At 37.8% G+C, this 20,762-nt stretch overlaps 1 protein-coding gene across 3 annotated transcripts in view; it reads right to left on the reverse strand.

The window, feature by feature from the left end:
- Positions 1-270: 270 nt before the first annotated feature.
- Positions 271-20,762, reverse strand: part of LOC127424426 (uncharacterized) — a 30,443-nt gene continuing 9,951 nt past the window's right edge. Inside the window, exons 4-15 of one of the 3 annotated variants that reach the window (XM_051669640.1) lie at positions 19,305-19,828; positions 19,118-19,188; positions 18,951-18,991; positions 13,457-13,513; positions 13,233-13,274; positions 12,799-12,849; positions 11,473-11,658; positions 11,038-11,337; positions 9,618-9,698; positions 9,426-9,491; positions 8,506-8,682; positions 271-2,487 (exon numbers count right to left, since the gene is read on the reverse strand). In XM_051669640.1, the coding sequence (XP_051525600.1) occupies positions 2,032-2,487; positions 8,506-8,682; positions 9,426-9,491; positions 9,618-9,698; positions 11,038-11,337; positions 11,473-11,658; positions 12,799-12,849; positions 13,233-13,274; positions 13,457-13,513; positions 18,951-18,991; positions 19,118-19,188; positions 19,305-19,828 (2,052 nt within the window). In that variant the 3' untranslated portion in view covers positions 271-2,031. The remainder of the gene's footprint in view (positions 2,488-8,505; positions 8,683-9,425; positions 9,492-9,617; positions 9,699-11,037; positions 11,338-11,472; positions 11,659-12,798; positions 12,850-13,232; positions 13,275-13,456; positions 13,514-18,950; positions 18,992-19,117; positions 19,189-19,304; positions 19,829-20,762) is intronic. The other 2 variants (XM_051669642.1, XM_051669641.1) reach the window with 2 other exon arrangements.

Genomic DNA, 20,762 nt, shown 5'->3' on the forward strand with positions numbered 1-20,762 from the left:
TTTTTGTTATTATTATCTCTGTCATGTTGTTGTTTTGTTTGTGCACTGGAAGCTTCTGTCACCAAGAAAAATACCTTGTATGTGGAAGCATATTTGTCAGTAAAGCTGATTCTGATTTTTTGTAGTAATCAATATTATGCCACAAGTGCTGTCGCTTAACTTGTATTGAACCAAGAACATTCCTTTAAAAACAATTCTGGCTAGAGATAAACATTTACAACAAGGACCCAGAATAATTCTCTTTCACTTGATGAAAAAAAGACCAAACCGTTTTTGTATATAAGAAAAACTTTAATAAATGTTAACCACCCTTCATAAAAATATTACTTTACAGAATCTTCTAAAACAGAACTTGGTGGTTAAACAGACCAAAAGACCAAGATTTACAATACAGAGATGCTTTGAGACACCTCTAGCTTACATCTGATTGTTATAAATATTTTCAGACAAATATGTATTTTACAGTTCATTTTTTATACATCTTTCAGGGTAGGCTGAAATTTTTAATTCTGCTTCAAAACCGTTGCAATTAAATCCATTCGAGAATTTAAAAAAACTCAAATGTTGCCCTAAATAAAAACATTTTGAAAATAACCGTGACTTACTGCTGAATTCACTCCATTTTAAAAAATTAAAATACAAGCAAACCGTATAAAGGAAATCATCGTAATAAAAAAACTACTTTTACTAGGTCTCCTTCATCTGGATGTCTACTATAGGCTGAGATCTAGTATACAGACGACAGCAAAAACATACTGAAGTTTGCAAATAGTACTTTATCATGCGTAACACAATTCAGTCACATGGAAGCAGGTGTGTAATTAACATCTGGCCAAAAAAAGGCCTCTTCCGTTCCTTAAATACGTTCCATGATTGAGAAGTTTTCATGTTCACATAGCCTATGCACCCTACTAGAGGCAGACGAAGACATACATAATTAAAGAAGGTGTGCTTTTGGGTCAACATAAAATTAAAAACAGTCAGAGTTAACGCTAAAAAGCAGACAAAATTCCAGACAAAATCACTAGAGGTTTAAAAGGTTTTGGTTTAAAATGTTTGTCTTGCATACTGTATGCAATGTTAGTGCTGAATCAGTGTCCAACCCCAAATTTACTATGAGAAAGCCAGTGTCACCATTAATATACAGTACAGAACTGCATTTTGACCACACTACATGAACATGTTTGCCAACTAAACAGTTCTGATAAATCAAATCTGCACTGATGCGATGAATAAGAACACCTCGGAGGTGTTAAGGTTAATGTTGGTCCATTAAATCATCAAGAGGTAGTTAAATTATAACATAAATACTCAATGTCCTTTCCCCTTATTTGGAAAGAATGTATTTCAGCTTAGTTACGGAATCATTTCTCTAGAGACTTTTTTTGTTGTTGCTGCTGTCATTGAATTCCACAATGGCAAAAAATAAAAAAGAAGCACCATTTTCGGATGTTGTTGGCAGAAGGCGCTGCTCATGTCCTTTTCGCAACATCGGTGATGTCCAATTGCCACTTTTCCGAAAATAAAATAAATTGCAAAAGCACCATTTTGCATCTTGGTTGCACGTGCTGCTCTAGGCAGCTGACTTCACCATAAACGGATAAAGAATTGAAAATAAGCTTAAAAACTGGACTTCCTAAAAGATGGTTCGAAAATGTACAGTAAACTCTCAGCATTCACTTCTGAACTCGAAATCAAGCTTTGCAGTATTACAAATAACCTCACCTCTGACACACTGCATGCCCAAATATGTGGGCATCCTCTTCTAATTAACTAGTTTGTCTATTCAGTTGATTTCAATGAGGACAAATCTTAATGCTACAAAAGCATTACTGTTTTTTAGCTCTTGTCAAACTGATGCAACAAAGTTGGAAGCACCGAATTCTCAAACACGTGCATCATCAAGATTTGTTTCCACTTGAATTACTGGAATAGCCAAACCTGTTAATTAGAATGGGGTGTCCACAATCTATTGGCCATTCAGTTCATAAATCCACCTATGTATCCCACTCAGTGGTCATTGGTGTGGTCTTATGTAGGCTGCTCACATTTCTCACACTGATCCTCATCTTTAGGAATGAGCAAATCGCACAGAGCCGATCGCACACACATCCTGGGCTCCCAGAGCAACCTCGGCTCTAAGTTCTGGTAGCCCTGACACACGCTCAGCCCTTCCAAGTCCAGCAACAGCGACACCACATAGTCGACTGTGGTAAGGCAGGTGGGGTGGCGTGTGTAGATGGGGTGCATTAGCAGGAGTGGCTGGTTTTGAACATTGATCTGGTAGAAGAAGCTCTTATCGATCTGAACCACCGTATCTGCCATGGTGGAGAGCTTGGAGCACTGTAGAAGCTGGAGAACGGGGCCTCTGGCCATGACGCCCACCCAGTGGGCAGGCAGCACGGTCTGGCGAAGGGCGGTGAGCAGCTGCATCAGGCCTGGGTCTTGGTCAGGGTTGCTCTCTGCCAGACTGAAGATCTGAGTTATCTACAAAGCAGGAATTAAATCTTTTAATCAGGGTGGTTGGTCGCTGTGGAAAACTTGGACAGTGCTGAAATCATGTGGGTTTTTAAATCAGTACTTAGAGGGTCTTTCAAGTGGGCTCCTATTATGCCTAAACCAGGGCTGTGCAGTCAGACATTTTTGCTCGCATTTGCGATTAAAACATATGATATGTGATGACATTTGAACCCCTTCGCTAATGTGTGATAAGTGTCAATTCCACCTACAAGTAGCGCTGCAACAAAGAAAACATATGACGAGTCTGATGTCTGTTTTGCTATTGCCAAATCTTGTGTGCTCGAACTTTAGCGGGTTTCCGAGGACGTGATGTCAGGGTCGCGGTAATGTTCCTTCTATGCTGCGCGCTGGTAGCGCAGCTGCGCATATAGCCTGCACGGAGACTGACAAAGTGATGCAATCAATAAAAACGTGATATATTATTTTGTTTGCTCTTAAAGCATCTATTTGCTTGATTTCCAGAGGATGAGCTTAAATAGCGACACTTTCGAAACACTGAATTCAGCATGTTTATGAGATTCAGAGAAACACCATAGACTATTGAGATTAGTGGTAAATGGATATTGATTTTTCAGAAGTCTATTCTTAAACCAGTACAATTAATATGCTAATAAAATTATTACAAAGTTTTTTTTAAATTACATAGCAAGAAAAAGAAATAATAGTGATAATAGAGATAAGAAATACTTCTCTGTGGTGGTGGGGGCAAATGCCCAGTGAGGGTGTTGCAGCACCGCAGCTTCTCGTGTATTTATAGTAATAGTAATTATTTTTAATAATAATAACTATAATATATTTAAATAGTATTTTGAATAATAATAATTTGAAAAATATTTTTTTAATATACTAAATACTGTCTATTACAGTGACAAATCACTAACAATTAAATTTATATAAAAACAATTATATATGATATGATAAATGATACTATATCCAAGTTGTAATAGTAAATAATAAAACAGTAATAAAATATTAACAAATAAAAATAACAACAAAACTGCACACTAATAATGCTAATGCTAATAAATCACTGATTCTTGAGATAAGGGACAAAACATGTCTTACATACAAAAGTCATATTTATGTTCAAAATCAAGAAATTCATAATAAAAAAATTCTACAGATAAATCTAAAAGAAATATGTATACTCTTGGCATTTATTACTTATATTTTTAAATAATTTCATTAGAATGTTTTCAAATGCATGCTCTTTACTTGGAAGCACATGTAACTCATGGCACTTTTCCACTGCACGTTACGGTTCGACTCGACTCGACTCTGCTTGCTTTACTTTTCTGAGCTTGCTTTTCCACTGCAGTTTAGTGCAGCCTCAACGCGGATGGGATTATAGGCTGATCGTCATAGGTGAATCACCCCATCCAGCTCTCGTTGGATCCTCTCCTCGGCTACTAACGAGAGGAATGACTGCACCGCATTTATTGACCACGGCGTGGTTTTGCGCACAGCCATTTCTTTTTACAATTCGAAAGTCGCATGAACAAATGATACTGCTATCGCTGTTGCTAACTTTAAAACTAGCGGATTGATGTCCCGCGTCGCAAATCCCGTGACGCTGGTAGTGACGATTCTCTCTGACCAATCACTGATCTCCAGGGTTTTCACATCACATTTAGTATTGGCTCGGCTCGCTTGGAACCCTCGACCGAGGTGGTACTAAAAAAAAAGTACCAGGTACCAGGTACAAGCCACAGTGGAAATCCCCCAAAAAGCGAGCAGAGTCGAGTCGAGTCGAGTCGAGCCGTACCGTGCAGTGGAAAACCCCATAAACCAGCAAGAGGTCACAATGTTAAACTGCCAAACAAAGTGTTTAAAAATGCAACAAATTCATAAATATAAATATCAAATGAACGATATGGGTCTGTAAGATATCAAAAAATACACAAAGTAAACTTTAAATTATGTTTTCCATAAAAAAACTGCCAATCAAAGTTGTGTCCTAACTTTGTGTGATTTTTTTAGAATCCTGCATAAATCAGAAAATATCATGGTTAGCAATAACTCTGAGTACCCCTTTCCCATTTTCAGCTCATGGTGGATGTAACAGTAGGACACGTAGTCTGGTAAGTTTTATATTTATGTAGGAATGTCCTGGCTGATACAGAGTCCGATACCTGTTTTTTTTTTCTTTATATCAACTGTTTATTTAAATGTTATCATCAAAATGGTGTTTAAATAAATTAATTCATTAAAATTTTAATCAAATGAAAATATAACAATTAATTGTCAACATAATATTGCATTATTTCTTATCAAATGAAGTGCTTATACACAGAACCTCACAGCACAATCCAAAATACAACACTGGAGTTATATTTTGTCAGATAAAGTGCTGCATAACAGAGCATCACAGATGTTAGATACTGCTTAAGTATAATACAATTACTACTGTTTTATTATTATTATTAATAGTATAGTAGTATTACAGTGAATATTACATAACTTTACAGTAGTGATATATTTCTGTCATACTTTTTCCTATAAATTTATCTTTTATTATAAAGTCATAGGTAAATTACAGACCAGGCAAATGGGGCCAGTGCCCAGGGGCCCTTGACTACCAGGGGCCCGGGGGGGCCCTGGGCTGAAAAGTCTTGCGGCCCATCAACTTTGAAAACAAATGTTTTTATATGCCTAAATATGTGGGCCCCAGAGCTTATACAAGGTCCCCTTAACAGGGCCCTGTGACTACTGCTGGGCTTTCATCCAAAATGTTTCACATTTTTAAGCGCATTTCTAAAAATTCAACTTAAGAATATACAAATTGTTGCGCATTTCCATCCACTACGTAATGCGCATTTTGCCTCGTCATGATAGAGCAGCTGAATGACCTCTCCCTGCTTTGGGGACAGCTTTATTTGCAAGATTGGAGCAAGTATCTAATTTTATTAAATGCATTCACGAGAATTTAGCGCATTAAATTTTAAGCGAATTTAGAAAATGTATTCACATATCAAACGTTTCCATTCAGGATTTCTTATGCGCAATTACAAAATGCGCATAAAAATTGTTGGATGGAAACCCACTGTTTGAGGGCCCCCAGCCCTCTTATAGGACCCTTTTGCCTTCCTGTTTCTAATTACATTTTTTGAGCAACTCTTTAACCTTATAATGCTGCACGTTTCATATTTGATCCATGACTTTCTAAAGCCTCTACATCATCATCATGATGTGTATGAGATGTCTACTGTCTCCTGGTGAAAGTTTTCACGCTGTACTGGAAGTATAGGACCTTGTTACATAATTATCTTTTTTATGTGAAATCTTTGCTGATTTTGAAGTAAAATGAACAATAACGATATTTCAAAATTGGTATTTATTGAATTCAAGAAACAAAAAGAAAGAAAGAGAGCATCTTAAAGCAGATTAAAGGGCTTGTGTGTAAGTTTTAACAGCTGAAGTTTGAAATTATGTACATTCCAAAACAGACTCAAAGCTCATTTAAATATTCTGTCTATGAAATGTAGTCTAGGGGATTTTTGGACACTTTGAAAAGCCTTAAATGATGCCTTTGCAGGGCTTTTCGATGGAAGAATAATAATGGTAAGCCAAGCTGTTGGATCGTTCCAAACAGAATTTCCCCCAAAAAATGACCAAATGACCAATATTTTTAAGCCCCACACCTTTCAGCCATTCAAAGCTCTCACAATAGAGAGTAAAGTCTTTGAAGGACACAGTGTGTAGTGATGATCACTTCTGAATGGAACACACCCCATCCTTCAGATGAGTTAAAAAGATAGCTGTATCTCACCCACACCTATTATATTGCTTATCACTTCTTAGATGGCTTCAGCATATAAGAAATTAACCACTGGAGTCTTATGGATTATTTTTATGTTTCCTTTGTGATTTATGGAGCTTCAAAGTTCTGGTCACAATTCACTTGCATTGTATGGACCTACAGAGCTGAGATACTTTTCTAAAAATCTTTGTGTTCTGCTGAAGAAAGTAATACACATCTGGGATGGCAAGAGGGTGAGTAAATCATGAGAGGATTTTCATTTTTGGGTGAACTATCCCTTTAAAGCGTTTGATGAAGTTAAAATATTTCATAATTTATTATGGCCCCTGTAAATATATGCATTTGGTATGCATAATTTGCATTATTTACATTGAGTTTACATTATGTAACAAACGTTTTAATGCTACTGTCTCTTTAAGAACAGTGGCTGTTCAGCGAACATGTTTGAGGTTTCTTTAACACATCCATGCTGTGTTTTTGTATTAATCTGACTGTACATAACAGAACAGGTATTAAAAGAGACTTAAATCAATGAAAATAGATAGATCTCATCTTTAAAAGATAATTGGCCCTGGTGCCCTTGCTAGTAACAATCCGCCCGTTTGAAATGTTTCTGTGTTGTTTTGACCAAAGAGCTCTGGCGGATGACGGCAGCTTCCCACTCTGGAAAAGCCGGTCGCTACGTGACTCAAAGTGATTATTAAACCACAAAAGGCTGCTATTTAATTAATTATGTACTCTGTTTGTGCCTCGCGCTACAATGTGAATTTGCACTCTGTTTACTGTCATCTGCTACAAACAGAGCATGCGATGCTCATGACAGTGTTTTCCCTGTATGAGCCAAGGAGGAGCTTTAAAAGGTATGAGCAACGGGCATCAGCACAACACTGTCTCCACACATTCACAAGTGCCCACATTTGAATTACATTCAAACTATATATTTATCTAATTAAATCGCAGCTTTTGCATTTAAATAATCTCACTAGGACATAATGTGATTCTAATTTGTGGGCTGAATGTTTACGTAATGACATTCGTACGTCAGATGGTATTGGTTTTTGGTATCGGAGCATTTGTACGAGTACCAGTACCAATAGATGAGCGTGGTATCACTAATTTTAAACAAACGACGTTTAAAGGCATAGTTCACCCAAAAATGAAAATTCTCTTATGATTTACTCACCCTCTTGCCATCCCAGATGTGTATGACTTTCTCTCTTCTGCAGAACAAAAATTAAGATGTTTAAAAGAATATTTCAGCTCTGTAGGTCCTCACAATGTAAGTGAATGGGTGCCAAAATTTCTACGCTCCAAAATCCACATAGTGGGAGCATAAAAGTAATCCATATGACTCCAGTGGTTAAATCCATGTCTTCAGACATGATATAATAGGTGTGGGTGAGAAACAGATACATTTTTAATTCATTTTTATCATAAATTCTCCTCTCTGCCCAGTAGGGGGCGATAAGCATTACGACTTTGAATCAACAAAAACAGAAGAAGAATGTGAAAGTGAAACTGAAGTGGAGACTGACTCAGAGGAGAAAAAAAGGACTTAAATATGCATTTTGGACTGTCAAAAAAAATGGAGGACATTCACTTGTATTGTTTAGAGGAGGAGGCCTGAAATGAAATCCTAAAAATCTTAAATTCTGTTTTGATGAAGAAAGAAACTCGGATACATCTTGGATGGCCTGAGGGTGAGTAATTTATCAGCAAATTATCATTTTTGGGTGAACTATTCCTTTAAGGTCATTCATGTTTCACAATTGGTGTAGGACAAGTTACACAACTTAATTTAGTACTTAAGGGTTTGTTAAAATCAATCTGAGAGAAAGTTTAATTCAAAAATTAACATAAAATGTAACTGTATTTGATATGTCCCCTTTGCACTCAAGCTGGCATCAAAACCTGACTACCCATGTAACCAGCATGATTTGAGAGTGTTCCGAAGAGCATCTATTGTGCTTTAATGAAAGCAAGGACATCAGACCTTTTGTACAAAAGTGTAAATGTGGTGAATGTCTAGTTTACTTAAATTTGGTTAAATTAGCGAAATATTCTTCATTTTAATTCATAACTTATTTTTTTCTTTTCAAAATCCTAAAAAAAATATTTACAGGTTTAAAAGGTTTAATATTTGAAATCCCAGATTTCTTATTGTGGTCTCAGACTTTTTTGGACTCCACTGTATATAATGAAAACAGAGATCCACTGTGACTCACCACCGGTGTGGACTCCTCCTGTGGGGGTTCTGTCACGTGCTGTGCTGTGTTCTGTGGTTCATCTATGTACTGTGACAGTGGAGACCCCACTCTAACCATCTCAATCTGCAGAAAACCATTCTGATTGACATCTTCACCCAACGTCCCTGGCAGACCAGGCATGGTGTAGTATAGGTCCTATTAAATACACAAAATAAATATGAAAACAAAATCACACACTATGCAAAACTGCTGATCAGCTCAAAATAATACAGTAGTACATCCCAGAGGTGTGCGTCACATTTTGTAAGTTGTTTAACCACATTTCTATCTACAAATCATTTAAAAAATAAATAAATAAAAAAATCAGTCCGCAATCCAGATATAAATTCCCATTTATAATTTCCATAGAAAACACATTTTTAGAGTTAACGCAAATCTTACGCACCAACCATAAGCTCTGAGGTTGTTAAATGATGGTATATGCTTCTGTAGAAGTCATCAATTCAGGGCGATATCAATTGTGTTTAATGGACAAATTTCTGGTGAAGTACTACACTACCCACAATCCTTAATCAAGATCCACCAATCAAAGAAGTCACATCAAGCAGCTATGTGGTGAATGTTCGCAGGTTTGAAGAGTATACCTAAGTAACGTGAACGTACAATCTAACAACATCATATTAATTAATATGGGATTTTGTATAGTTGGTGCATAAAATACAGTAGCACTGTAGAAATACCTTAAAATCCAGATGGATTAAATACTTTATGCTTTATGGGATGAGGAAGTTCATTTTCTCATAAGGACCCAGTCTTGTTTTATCTTTTTGCTTCCAGTTCTATGTTGTAATTTATGTCAGAGCTGACTGGTTTAATTTAAAATGAATGGGAAAAATACTTGTGGTTGCAGGGCAGTCACTACTGCAGTCTCTACTCACCTGAGATTGAGGTGGTTGGATGACATTTTTCACAGGCTCATCATGAACCAATGGGAAAGCATCAGACTGGGGACAACAACAAAAACAATCAGAAAAGAAGTTCACAGGGAGGAAGCCACAGGTGGCACAGAAGTCAATCTAATGACGCATCACAACGTATTTTAAAATTCACATTGTTTTAGAAAGCCTTACCTGAGCATTGAGTCCACAGGTGTTTAAGTAAATATCATTAGATACCACCAGCGACCTCTCACTGCCCAGAGTAATGGGAGCCTATGAAGTAAGGTCACATTAAAAAATAATGAAATCACAATTCACAATTGTGTTGCTTTTAACTGTATTAACTGTAATAACTACATATTTAACAAATAATTTATCTATCAAATATCTATATTTAATACTCTCCTAAAATGTTTTTTTAAATAATAATAATATTTAATAAATCATCTAACCATCGATCCATTTATCTTAACTCAATACTTAATATAGTATTATGAAAAACTGTTTTGTTTTTATCAAAGATTAATGCTAGATTTATCAATAGTAATGATAAATATTTGCCATTATTTTTTGCATCTGACGGTGTTGAATTTGAAGTCTATCTATCTGTCTGTCTATCCATCTGTCTCTTTATCTATCTGTCCAGCTGTCTGTCTATCTATCATCTATCTCTGTCTGTCTGTCTATCTGTCCAGCTGTCTGTCTGTCTATATATCTATCTGTCTGTTCATCTGTTTGTCTATCTATCTAGCTAGCTAGCTATCTATCTGTCTGTCTGTCTATCTGTCTGTCAAGCTGTCTGTTAGTCTGTCTGTCCAGCTGTCTGTCTATCTATCTAGCTGTCTGTCTATCTATCTCTGTATGTCTGTCTATCTATCTATCTGTCCAACTACCTGTCCAGCTGTCTGCCCGTCCGTCTATCAGTCTATCTATTTATCTATCCATCCATCCATCCGTCTATCTATCTGTCCAGCTGTCTGTCTGTCTATATATTTGTCCGTCTGTCTATCTATCTGTCTGTCCAAATGTCTGTCTGTCTATCTAGCTAGCTATCTATCGCTGTCTGTCTGTCTATCTATCTGTCCAGCTGTCTGTCTATCTCTGTTAGTCTGTCTGTCCAGCTGTCTGTCTATCTATCTAGCTGTCTGTCTATCTCTGTATGTCTGTCTATCTATCTGTCCAGCTCTCTGCCCATCCGTCTATCCATCTGTCTATCTATCGGTCCAGCTGACTGTCTATCTATCAGTCTGTCTATTTATCTATCCATCCATCCATCTATCTATCCAGCTGTCTATATATTTGTCCATCTGTCTATCTGTCTGTCCAAATGTCTGTCTGTCTATCTAGCTAGCTATCTCTGTCTGTCTGTCTGTCTATCTATCTGTCCAGCTGTCTGTCTATCTATCTGTCCGTCTACCTGTCCAGCTCTCTGCCCGTCCTTCTATCTATCTATTTGTCCAGCTGACTGTCTGTCTATCTATTTATCTATCCATCCATCCGTCTGTCTATCTATCTGTCTGTCTGTCTCTCTCTATCTATCTGACTAATTCTACATTTCAGCAACTGGTCGTGTAAAATTTCCCTCTACTGATTGCATTTAGAAATGAATAACCTCCAGGTTGTCTGGTTCATCATCATCATCATCATCATCATCGTCACCAATTACGGCTTCAACAAACGTATCCCCTTCCTCTTCTTTAAAACTGTAATTCCATTTTCTCCTTCCTCTAGACCTGGAGCCATTCCTCTTAAAATGTCTCAAATCCACTTTATCTTCCTTATCAGTGATGACATCATCATCATCATCTTCATCGTAATCATTATCCCAGGGATGACGTGAGTTTTTCTGCTTTTTTGATGGTCTCCTAGGCTTGTACTTTCTTCTTCGTGAAAATGATGGACTACGCTCAACCTACATGACGGGAAATTAGGAAAGAGCATTATTTTCAAACAGGAAATATGCTGCGAAATACATCTTGAAACTGATATTGGCAGGAAGATCATGTGATAACCTCACTCTTAAGTGATGTCACTAGATTATACATACACGTGAGCTTCGATACTGAAGCTTTGACTGAAACTGGCACTGGCGCATGCGACATTTCTGTCGTTTCTTGTTACTGCCACCAAACTTAGGCTTGTCCCTGCAAAAGTCACACTCGCCACAGTCGTAGTCTCGGAGACACGCAACACATTGTTGGCACATTCTGCGATTCCGTTTTTTATTTCCACCCTAGAAGTCACAGTAGACAGAGAGAGATGACCATATATGACAGACACAATGTCTTTTCCATTAATTGAGGACTTAAACGGATATTTCACTCAAAAATGAAAATTCTTACATCATTTACCATCCCAAATGTGCACGACTCTCTTTCTTCTGCAGAACAAAACAGATTTTTTGAAGAATATCTCAGCTCTGCACGTCCTCACAATGCAAGTGAATGGTGACCAGAACTTTGAAGCTCCAAAAAGCACATAAAGGCAGCATAAATATAATCCATAAATCTCCAGTGGTTAAATCCATGTGTTCAGTATCGTTATGATAGGTGTGGGTGAGAAACAGATTAATATTTAAGTCTTTTTTTACTATAAATCTCCACTTTCACTTTCAGTATGTGAAAGAATGTTAAAGTGGATATTTATAGTAAAAAAGGACTTAAATGTTGATCTGCTTCTCACCCACTTCTATTATATTTCTTCCGAAGATATGGATTTAACCACTGGAGTTTTATGGATTACTTTTATGCTGCCTTTATGTGATTTATGGAGCTTCAAAGTTCAGGTCACCATACTTGCATTGGAAGGACCAACAAAGCTGAAATATTCCTATAAAATCTTCATTTGTGTACAGCAGAATAAAGAAAGTCACACACATCTGGGATGGCATGAGGGTGAGTAAATGATGAGAGAATTAACATTTTTTGTTGAACTATTCCTTGAAATATTATGTCAGATTGAGTAGAGGTTTGAAGAAATATTTCAAAAAGGTGGCGCGTGTAATTTCTCCGGCACTCGCATCACCAAATAAAATTGCAAACATAAAAATGACAGTTTTCAAACAGGTCTCCTTTTGTATACCATGAACAAAACGAAGACTGGTTTTGAAACAGCAAGAGGGAGAGAGGATTATGACAAAATTTAAATGTTTTGGTGAACTGTCCTTTTAAAGGAATATTCCAAGTAATTGCCTTAACCCAGAACATTCCTTTAAAAGTTAAATACAGATGTTCAATCGATAACATGTACAATCATTAGCCGAGTCTCCAAAAACTACAAAAGACTAGTCACTAGTGTTTGGTGCTCCCAGCAAGCATAATTTCACTAGTGCTGTTAATTACCTATTAGATAGAGTTGAATATAACTCACTCACCCCAAATTCATCATCATCGTCGTCATCGTCATCACCATCAGGGACAAAATCCTAAATACACAGAAAGAACTGCCTGTATCAGTATCGCATTCACAGCGGAGTTAAGAGGTTAAGTGTGTAATGTGTCGAAATAATGATTGCAAACAGGTGTGCAAAATATTATTTTATTATCAGAACAGCACACTTCACCTTTAACATTTGCAATACAGATTTTGTAACAAAATGTGTCAATTAATAGCACTTAAATCAACACTTAATGCTAATGCAGCATTGCTCTTACAATTTTATTTTATTAAAGTACAGTGCTGGTACACGTGTGCATGAAAAACTACATTAAGTTGAAAAATTGAATTTAAAAACTATAAGTATGTTGTTTTATGTCTTAAAAACAGATGGGAAAAACAGACCAGGCTACGTGAAGCACAAACACTTACCTTTTTTAAAACTTTCTTTGGGACGTATCTGGGATGTGTTTTCTGCAGGAAGAGTAACATTTTGATGTGGCTCTAAGAGTAAATTTCAGTTTCGCTACTGTTGGTTTATTTGATGATCTTTGGCAATGCTTCTGCGTATGCTATAGTTCTTGTTTCAGCCCATAAATGTCATGAATGACTAAATACTTCTGCATCTACTCTACACGATATCATATGAGTATTACCGGTATTTGTTTTTTTGGAGGTTTTGTTTTCCCAACCGCCCACTGATCTTGCCCCACCTTAAAAACAAACAACATAAAAGCTTAATACAAAAATCATACGGCAAAATCAAAAGACATTCAAAGTAATCAAAAGGAAGAGAAAATAAGATATATTCAAGAACAGAAAAGAATCAAGACAGGAATGTTACTAGAGAAACTAAAGATTATCTGGACTTTGTACAGCTAGGTATAGTGAGCAAACATTTTGCATTCAAGCTGCACAAGATGTGTTAGCATTTAGAGCGTCGCCAGACGCGTGGAAATAAGGCGGTGTTATTTCAGACATTAAGACCCAAAAATATCGCCAAAGGTCCACACGTAACTAACACGAACAGACACAGCAACACTGTAGCCATTCCAGTGCAGTACATAATCACACAGATCAAACTTAAGAAAAACAAACACATTGGTGCACCACTGATTCTTGGGACATGGGACCAAACAAGCCCCAAATCTGACATACCATTATGGTCAAAAAATGTTGTTTTTAATGTGCTACTGTCCGTAAACATACAGTATGTGACTAACTGACTGACTGTCTGCGAAAATAGCAACGTATCCAGTTTGAAGTGAATCAAGAGAAAACAAGAATGACCTTCAAACAAATATACTAATTAATTTAATGTACTCTTAATAAAATTATTAAATTACATTTGATATTATCACTGTGGGTGGGGGACAGGTGAGTGACATTATCACTCTGAGTCACCACCCCTAATAAATAAATACACAATAATCATAGCATAACTTAATATTACATATAGATTAATTATATTAAACAAAAGAAAACGTTCATCGAAGATGAATGTTAGATTTGTCAATATTTATGATACATATTTGGCATTATTTTTTTGCATTTGGTGGTGTTGACTTTAAATAGCAAGGAAAAAGCACATTTTGCTGAGAAAGAAAGGAGAATGTTGCACTGAAAACTACCTCTATACGTTGAACAGATCATTGACATACGTGGGTCATTGACACACCTCTTAAGGTTGTCTGAAATTATAAAAATGAGAATGCTTTTAAAAATCTAGTGTAAAACACATGCGTCAAGTTCATAGAAATGTAATCTTTGTGTCCATGTTGGTTTCATGAATGCATGACAAATAGAGTATTTTCTACAACAACAAAAAAAAGAATTAATTTAATGACTTTAAAAGTGGTTTAACCATCAAGTAAATGACAATAACATACTTTCCATGCACCTCAAATATACACAACTGAATACAACCTGATCATTATTTTATTTTTTTAATCAAGTTTTCTTAGAGTTATTCCATTTGACCTCAACAAAATGTGCTAAAATAATTTATAATACACTATATTGCCAAAAGTATTTGCTCATCTGCCTTTAGACGCATATGAACTTAAGTGACATCTAGGAAGGCTTTCCACAAGGTTTAGGAGTGTGTTTATGGGAATTTTGACCATTCTTCCAGAAGTGCATTTGTGAGGTCAGACATTGATGTTGGACGAGAAGGCCTGGCTCGCAGTCTTCGCTCTAATTCATCCCAAAGGTGCTCTATCGGGTTGAGGTCAGGACTCTGTGCAGGCCAGTCAAGTTCTTCCACACCAAACTCGCTCATCCATGTCTTTATGGACCTTGCTTTGTGCACTGGTGCGCAGTCATGTTGGAACAGGAAGGGGCCATCCCCAAACTGTTCCCACAAAGTTGGGAGCATGGAATTGTCCAAAATCTCTTGGTATACTGAAGCATTCAGAGTTCCTTTCACTGGAACTAAGGGGCCAAGCCCAGCTCCTGAAAAACAACCCCACACCATAATCCCCCCTCCACCAAACTTCACAGTTGGCACAATGCAGTCAGACAAGTACCGTTCTCCTGGCAACCGCCAAACCCAGACTCGTCCATCAGATTGCCAGATGGAGAAGCGTGATTCGTCACTCCAGAGAATGCGTCTCCACTGCTCTAGAGTCCAGTGGCGGCGTGCTTTACACCACTGCATCCGACGCTTTGCATTGCACTTGGTGATGTATGGCTTGGATGCAGCTGCTCGGCCATGGAAACCCATTCCATGAAGCCCTCTACGCACTGTTCTTGAGCTAATCTGAAGGCCACATGAACTTTGGAGGTCTGTAGCGATTGACTCTGCAGAAAGTTGGCGACATCTGCGCACTATGCGCCTCAGCATCCGCTGACCCCGCTCTGTCATTTTACGTGGCCTACCACTTCGTGGCTTCCACTTTGTTATAATACCACTGACAGTTGACTGTGGAATATTTAGTAGCGAGGAAATTTCACGACTGGACTTGTTGCACAGGTGGCATCCTATCACAGTACCACGCTGGAATTCACTGAGCTCCTGAGAGCGGCCCATTCTTTCACAAATGTTTGTAGAAGCAGTCTGCATGCCTAGGTGCTTCATTTTATACACCTGTGGCCATGGAAGTGACTGGAACACCTGAATTAAATTATTTGGACGGGTGAGCGAATACTTTTGGCAATATAGTGTATTTAATATTTAAAATATCTTCACAGTCATGAGGGTCCTCTTTGTTTTATGTTTTGCATGTTGGTTTAAATACCTGACTTTGATTTGGTGGACGACATTTCTCAAAAATGAATAACATTTAAAAACAAAACAAATTCACTGCTGCTTCTTCTTTCTTTTTTTTTCTTTTTTTAAATATTAATAAAGCATTTTTCCAATTTAAGCCCACATTTCTTTTTTCAAGAATTTCAGCTTTTAATTAGATTTTTATTTCCGTCTCCAGACGGAAGAATATTCCAGGTTCATTAAAAGTTAAGCTCAACAGACAGCATTTATAGCATAATGTTGATTGCCACAAAAATTGATTTTGACTCGTCCCTCCCTTTTCTTAAAAAAAAAAAGAGCAAAAATCAAGGTTACAGTGAGGCACTTACAATGGAAGTGAATGAGACCAAATTTTGATCATTAAAATACTTTTTCAAAAGTATAGCCACAAAACACAAACAATATGCGTGAATGTAAACATGATTTTAGTGCGATAAAATCTCTTACTAACCTTTTCTGTGTAAAGTTATAGGCAATTTTACAACTTCACTGCCATGACGTAATTTCAACAAACCCTAAAATGACTGTAAAAATGACAATTTAAACAACTTTACAGCTCAAATAATACATGAGTTTTAACAGAAGAATTAATGTAAGTGCTTCACGGTAATCTCAATTTTTGCTTTTATAAAGAAAAGAGACGAGTCTAAATTCATTTTTGTGGTCATGCACATGCCAATTTTTTTTTTTAACTGTCCACGTGGTGGGCGCACAGTGCTTCAAACTCATTGGACAAATTCGAGGAAAGGGGCAGGGCAGATGTGCATGAGCTTTTGAGACAGAGTAAAACCACTGCAAATAATTTTAAAAGGACAATGTTTTCACAGTGAAATTACCTGTTGCAGCTCCTTAGTTGTTCTTGTTCAGAAAGACAAGCAAACCTATTTATCTACTACCTTTTGTACACTGAATAAAAAAGTCTAAACAATACACGAAAGTTTGGTTTCATTAATATAGAACTGAACAGCTCTTTTCTACTTTGTTAATTATATGTGTATAATATATATATATATATACACACACACACACACACACACACACACATATACACCCTGCAGCCAAAAGTTTGGTATAATGTACAGATTTTGCGGTTTCGGAAGGAAATTGGTACTTTAATTCACCAAAGTGGCATTCAACTGATCACAAAGTATAGTCAGGACATTACTGATGTAAAAAACAGCACCATCACTATTTGAAAAAAGTCATTTTTGATCAAATCTAGACAGGCCCCATTTCCAGCAGCCATCACTCCAACACCTTATCCTTGAGTAATCATGCTAAATTGCTAATTTGGTACTAGAAAATCACTTGCCATTATATCAAACACAGTTGAAAGCTATTTGGTTCGTTAAATGAAGCTTAACATTGACTTTGTGTTTGTTTTTGAGTTGCCACAGTATGCAATAGACTGGCATGTCTTAAGGTCAATATTAGGTCAAAAATGGCAAAAAAGAAACAGCTTTCTCTTGAAACTCATCAGTCAATCATTGTTTTGAGGAATGAAGGCTATACAATGCTTGAAATTGCCAAAAAACTGAAGATTTCATACAAAAGTGTACACTACAGTCTTCAAAGACAAAGGACAACTGACTCTAACAAGGACAGAAAGAGATGTGGAAGGTCCAGATGTACAACTAAACAAGAGGATAAGTACATCAGAGACTCTAGTTTGAGAAATAGATGCCTCACATGTCCTCAGCTGACAGCTTCACTGAATTCTACCCGCTCAACACCAGTTTCATGTACAACAGTAAAGAGAAGACTCAGGGGTGCAGGCCTTATGGGAAGAATTGCAAAGAAAAAGCCACTTTTGAAACAGAAAAACAAAAAGAAAAGGTTAGAGTGGGCAAAGAAACACAGACATTGGACAACAGATAATTGGAAAAGAGTGTTATGGATCTTAACCACATTGAGCTTTTGTGGGATCAGCTAGACTGTAAGGTGCGTGAGAAGTGCCCGACAAGACAGACACATCTATGGCAAGTGCTACAGGAAGTGTGGGGTGAAATGTCACCTGAATATCTGGACAAACTGACAGCTGGAATGCCAAAGATCTGCAAAGCTGTTATTGGTGCACATGGAGGATTTTTTGATGAGAACTCTTTGAAGTAGTTTAAGAAGTTCTGAAAAATTTTTTCAAATTGTAATAGTAATTTTTCACAATATTAATATCCTGGCTATACATTGTGATCAGTTAATTGCCACTTTGGTGAATAAAAGTACCAATTTCTTTCCATAAGAGCAAAATCTGTACATTATTCCAAACTTCTGGCCACCAGTGTATATATTAACGTGTTTAAATGTAAAGTTTTGACTAGGCTCTTTAATATTAAACTAGTATCTTACGTAAACATACGTGCTTGAGTTTAGCTACAGACAGACAGTGTAAAAAGCCTACTATTGATTCTTAAGTGTTTTTGTTTTGTTCACCTCTTGCATGAGTAGTGAAAATGAACTATTGTTACAATACCTGGCTAGGTAAATGTAAAGTTCAGCAAAGCACTTCTTCGCTGCTGCTTCTTGCTGAATTAGCTGATATTTTCTCTGCACTGCCGTCTGTTGTTTGGAGAAGAGTGCAACTGTGGTGTGCCAAGCATAAATGCCTTGGGCCATCGAGAGCTGCGCGCGCAGGACGCGCTGTGGTGCCAGGTGAAAGTATAAACAAGGCTTGAAAACATTTTCATCATAGTAGAGGTGTATTCAAGTAACTGCTTTGTGTGAATTGCATTTTTACAAATAACTTCCAGATAAAAAAAGAAAAATGTGCGTCACGTCACTGACCCACATACGATATGTGGCCTGTTTGATCCCAGTACTCAAGATTCAGTGAGAGAAAGCAAGGAAAGGTAGGCTGACTGGTCATGGATACACTTATGGAAATGCTGTCTATTAATACGTACCTTCCTAAATACTATGTTTGGAGGAGATTGCTTCTTCTCAGCTGCAAAAATGAAAGTTCTGTCAAAGTTAGACTAGACATGCAAAATGGAAATAACACTAATTAGAAACATTGCACAGTGACATCTTTGTCCTCTCTTATTTGCTGAAATGTAAGGAATTTACATACGTGTGCATCCGGGGCACAACATGTCTCCAGCTTTCTTAGCAGGAAATGGGCAGCCACAGTTAAAGCAGTCACTGAAGAAAGAAAAACAACTTACTTTGCAAAGGTTCTGTGTGAAACAGCCCTTCTGAGAAAATATTCAAGGCAGATTTTCAGGACATTTGAAGAGACAGATTGATATGTTATTCACCTGAGCAGAGGAAAACTTTCCTCCTTTACTGGCTTTCTTCCATTGAGTGCGGCCTCTGGAATATTTGGCGACTCTATTGGTACAGTCTGATCTGAGAGTGTTTCCTGAGTTTTTGTAGGGCTAATGGGTTCCATAGATGGGCAAAGCCAGAGTCGAAGAGGTGGCTCGGTGCTATCTTTCCCAGGTGTGGTAGAAGAGATCGTTTTCTGTTGGGAAACATTGCCCACTTTTACCACAGGAGAGTGACAGGGACTCGGTGTCCCAGTTGCACCTACATTCAGCGGGGACACCCTTGTGAGGCGTGGAGGGCTGCTAAATTCTCTGTTGGCTGTCTGGGAGATGGCACTGCCCTCTGCGGGTGATATGGGTGTGAGTTGGGGTCTCTGGGGTGTGGACATCTGGCTCCGAGAGGTGCTCTGGGGTGTTTTGGGTGAAACTTCAGGTGTGCGGGTCGGATATGAGCGAGGAGTGGCAGTTCTTGATGACCGGCTTGAACGTGTGCTGTTTCTAAGTGTAGCAATACCCTATTCATACCAAGCAACCACAGAGAAAAAAGGAGAGTTTGTATTGAAAATGCATGTTACTAGGGATGCACCGTAGGATGTATCGGCCAATTGCTGGGATATCGGCTGATAAAAGCAATTATCTGTACTATTTTTGGGGGGTGGGGGTTTCCCCTTTTTCACCCAATTTGGAATGCCCAACTCCCAATGCGCTCTAAGTCCTCGTGGTCGCGTAGTGATTCGCCTCAATCCGGGTGGCGGAGGACGAATCTCAGTTGCCTCCGCGTCTGAGACCGTCAACCCGCACATCTTCTCACGTGGCTTGTTGAGCGCACTGCCACGGAGACATAGCGCGTGTGGAGGCTTCACGCCATCCACCGCGGCATCCACGCTCAACTCACCACACGCCCCACTGAGAGCAAACCACATTATAGCGACCACGAGGAGGTTACCCCATGTGACTCTACCCTCCCTAGCAACCGGGTCAATTTGATTGCTTAGGAGACCTGGCTGGAGTCACTCAACACTCCCTGGATTCGAACTAGCGAACTCCAGGGGTGGTAGCCAGCGTCTTTTACCACTGAGCTACCCAGGCTCCCAATTATCTGCACTATTGGACATCAGTTGATTGTTTAAAAACAGCCATTGTTCAGGCCTAATTATTTCCGTCAATCAAAAGGCGGTGGACAATTAGCCTACAACTCGTTTTGTGTGTGAAACAAAATGTCTCTTTTGTGGAATCACTTTAAATTGGGTGATAATGACAGCAGAGTTGCAATTTGTAAGCTATGTACGCTTTTCAGAATTCAGTTATATAAATACATGTTAAGCTCAGTCGATAGCATTTGTTGCATAATGATGATTACCACAAAAATAATACAATAAAAAAAATATAGGTTTTAAAGGCAGAAATTTAAGCTTATACTTTTATAAAACAGTTCTTCTGATAAAACTT

The sequence above is a fragment of the Myxocyprinus asiaticus genome, chromosome 33 (genome assembly GCF_019703515.2).
Source record: "Myxocyprinus asiaticus isolate MX2 ecotype Aquarium Trade chromosome 33, UBuf_Myxa_2, whole genome shotgun sequence".
Classification (NCBI taxonomy): domain Eukaryota; kingdom Metazoa; phylum Chordata; class Actinopteri; order Cypriniformes; family Catostomidae; genus Myxocyprinus; species Myxocyprinus asiaticus.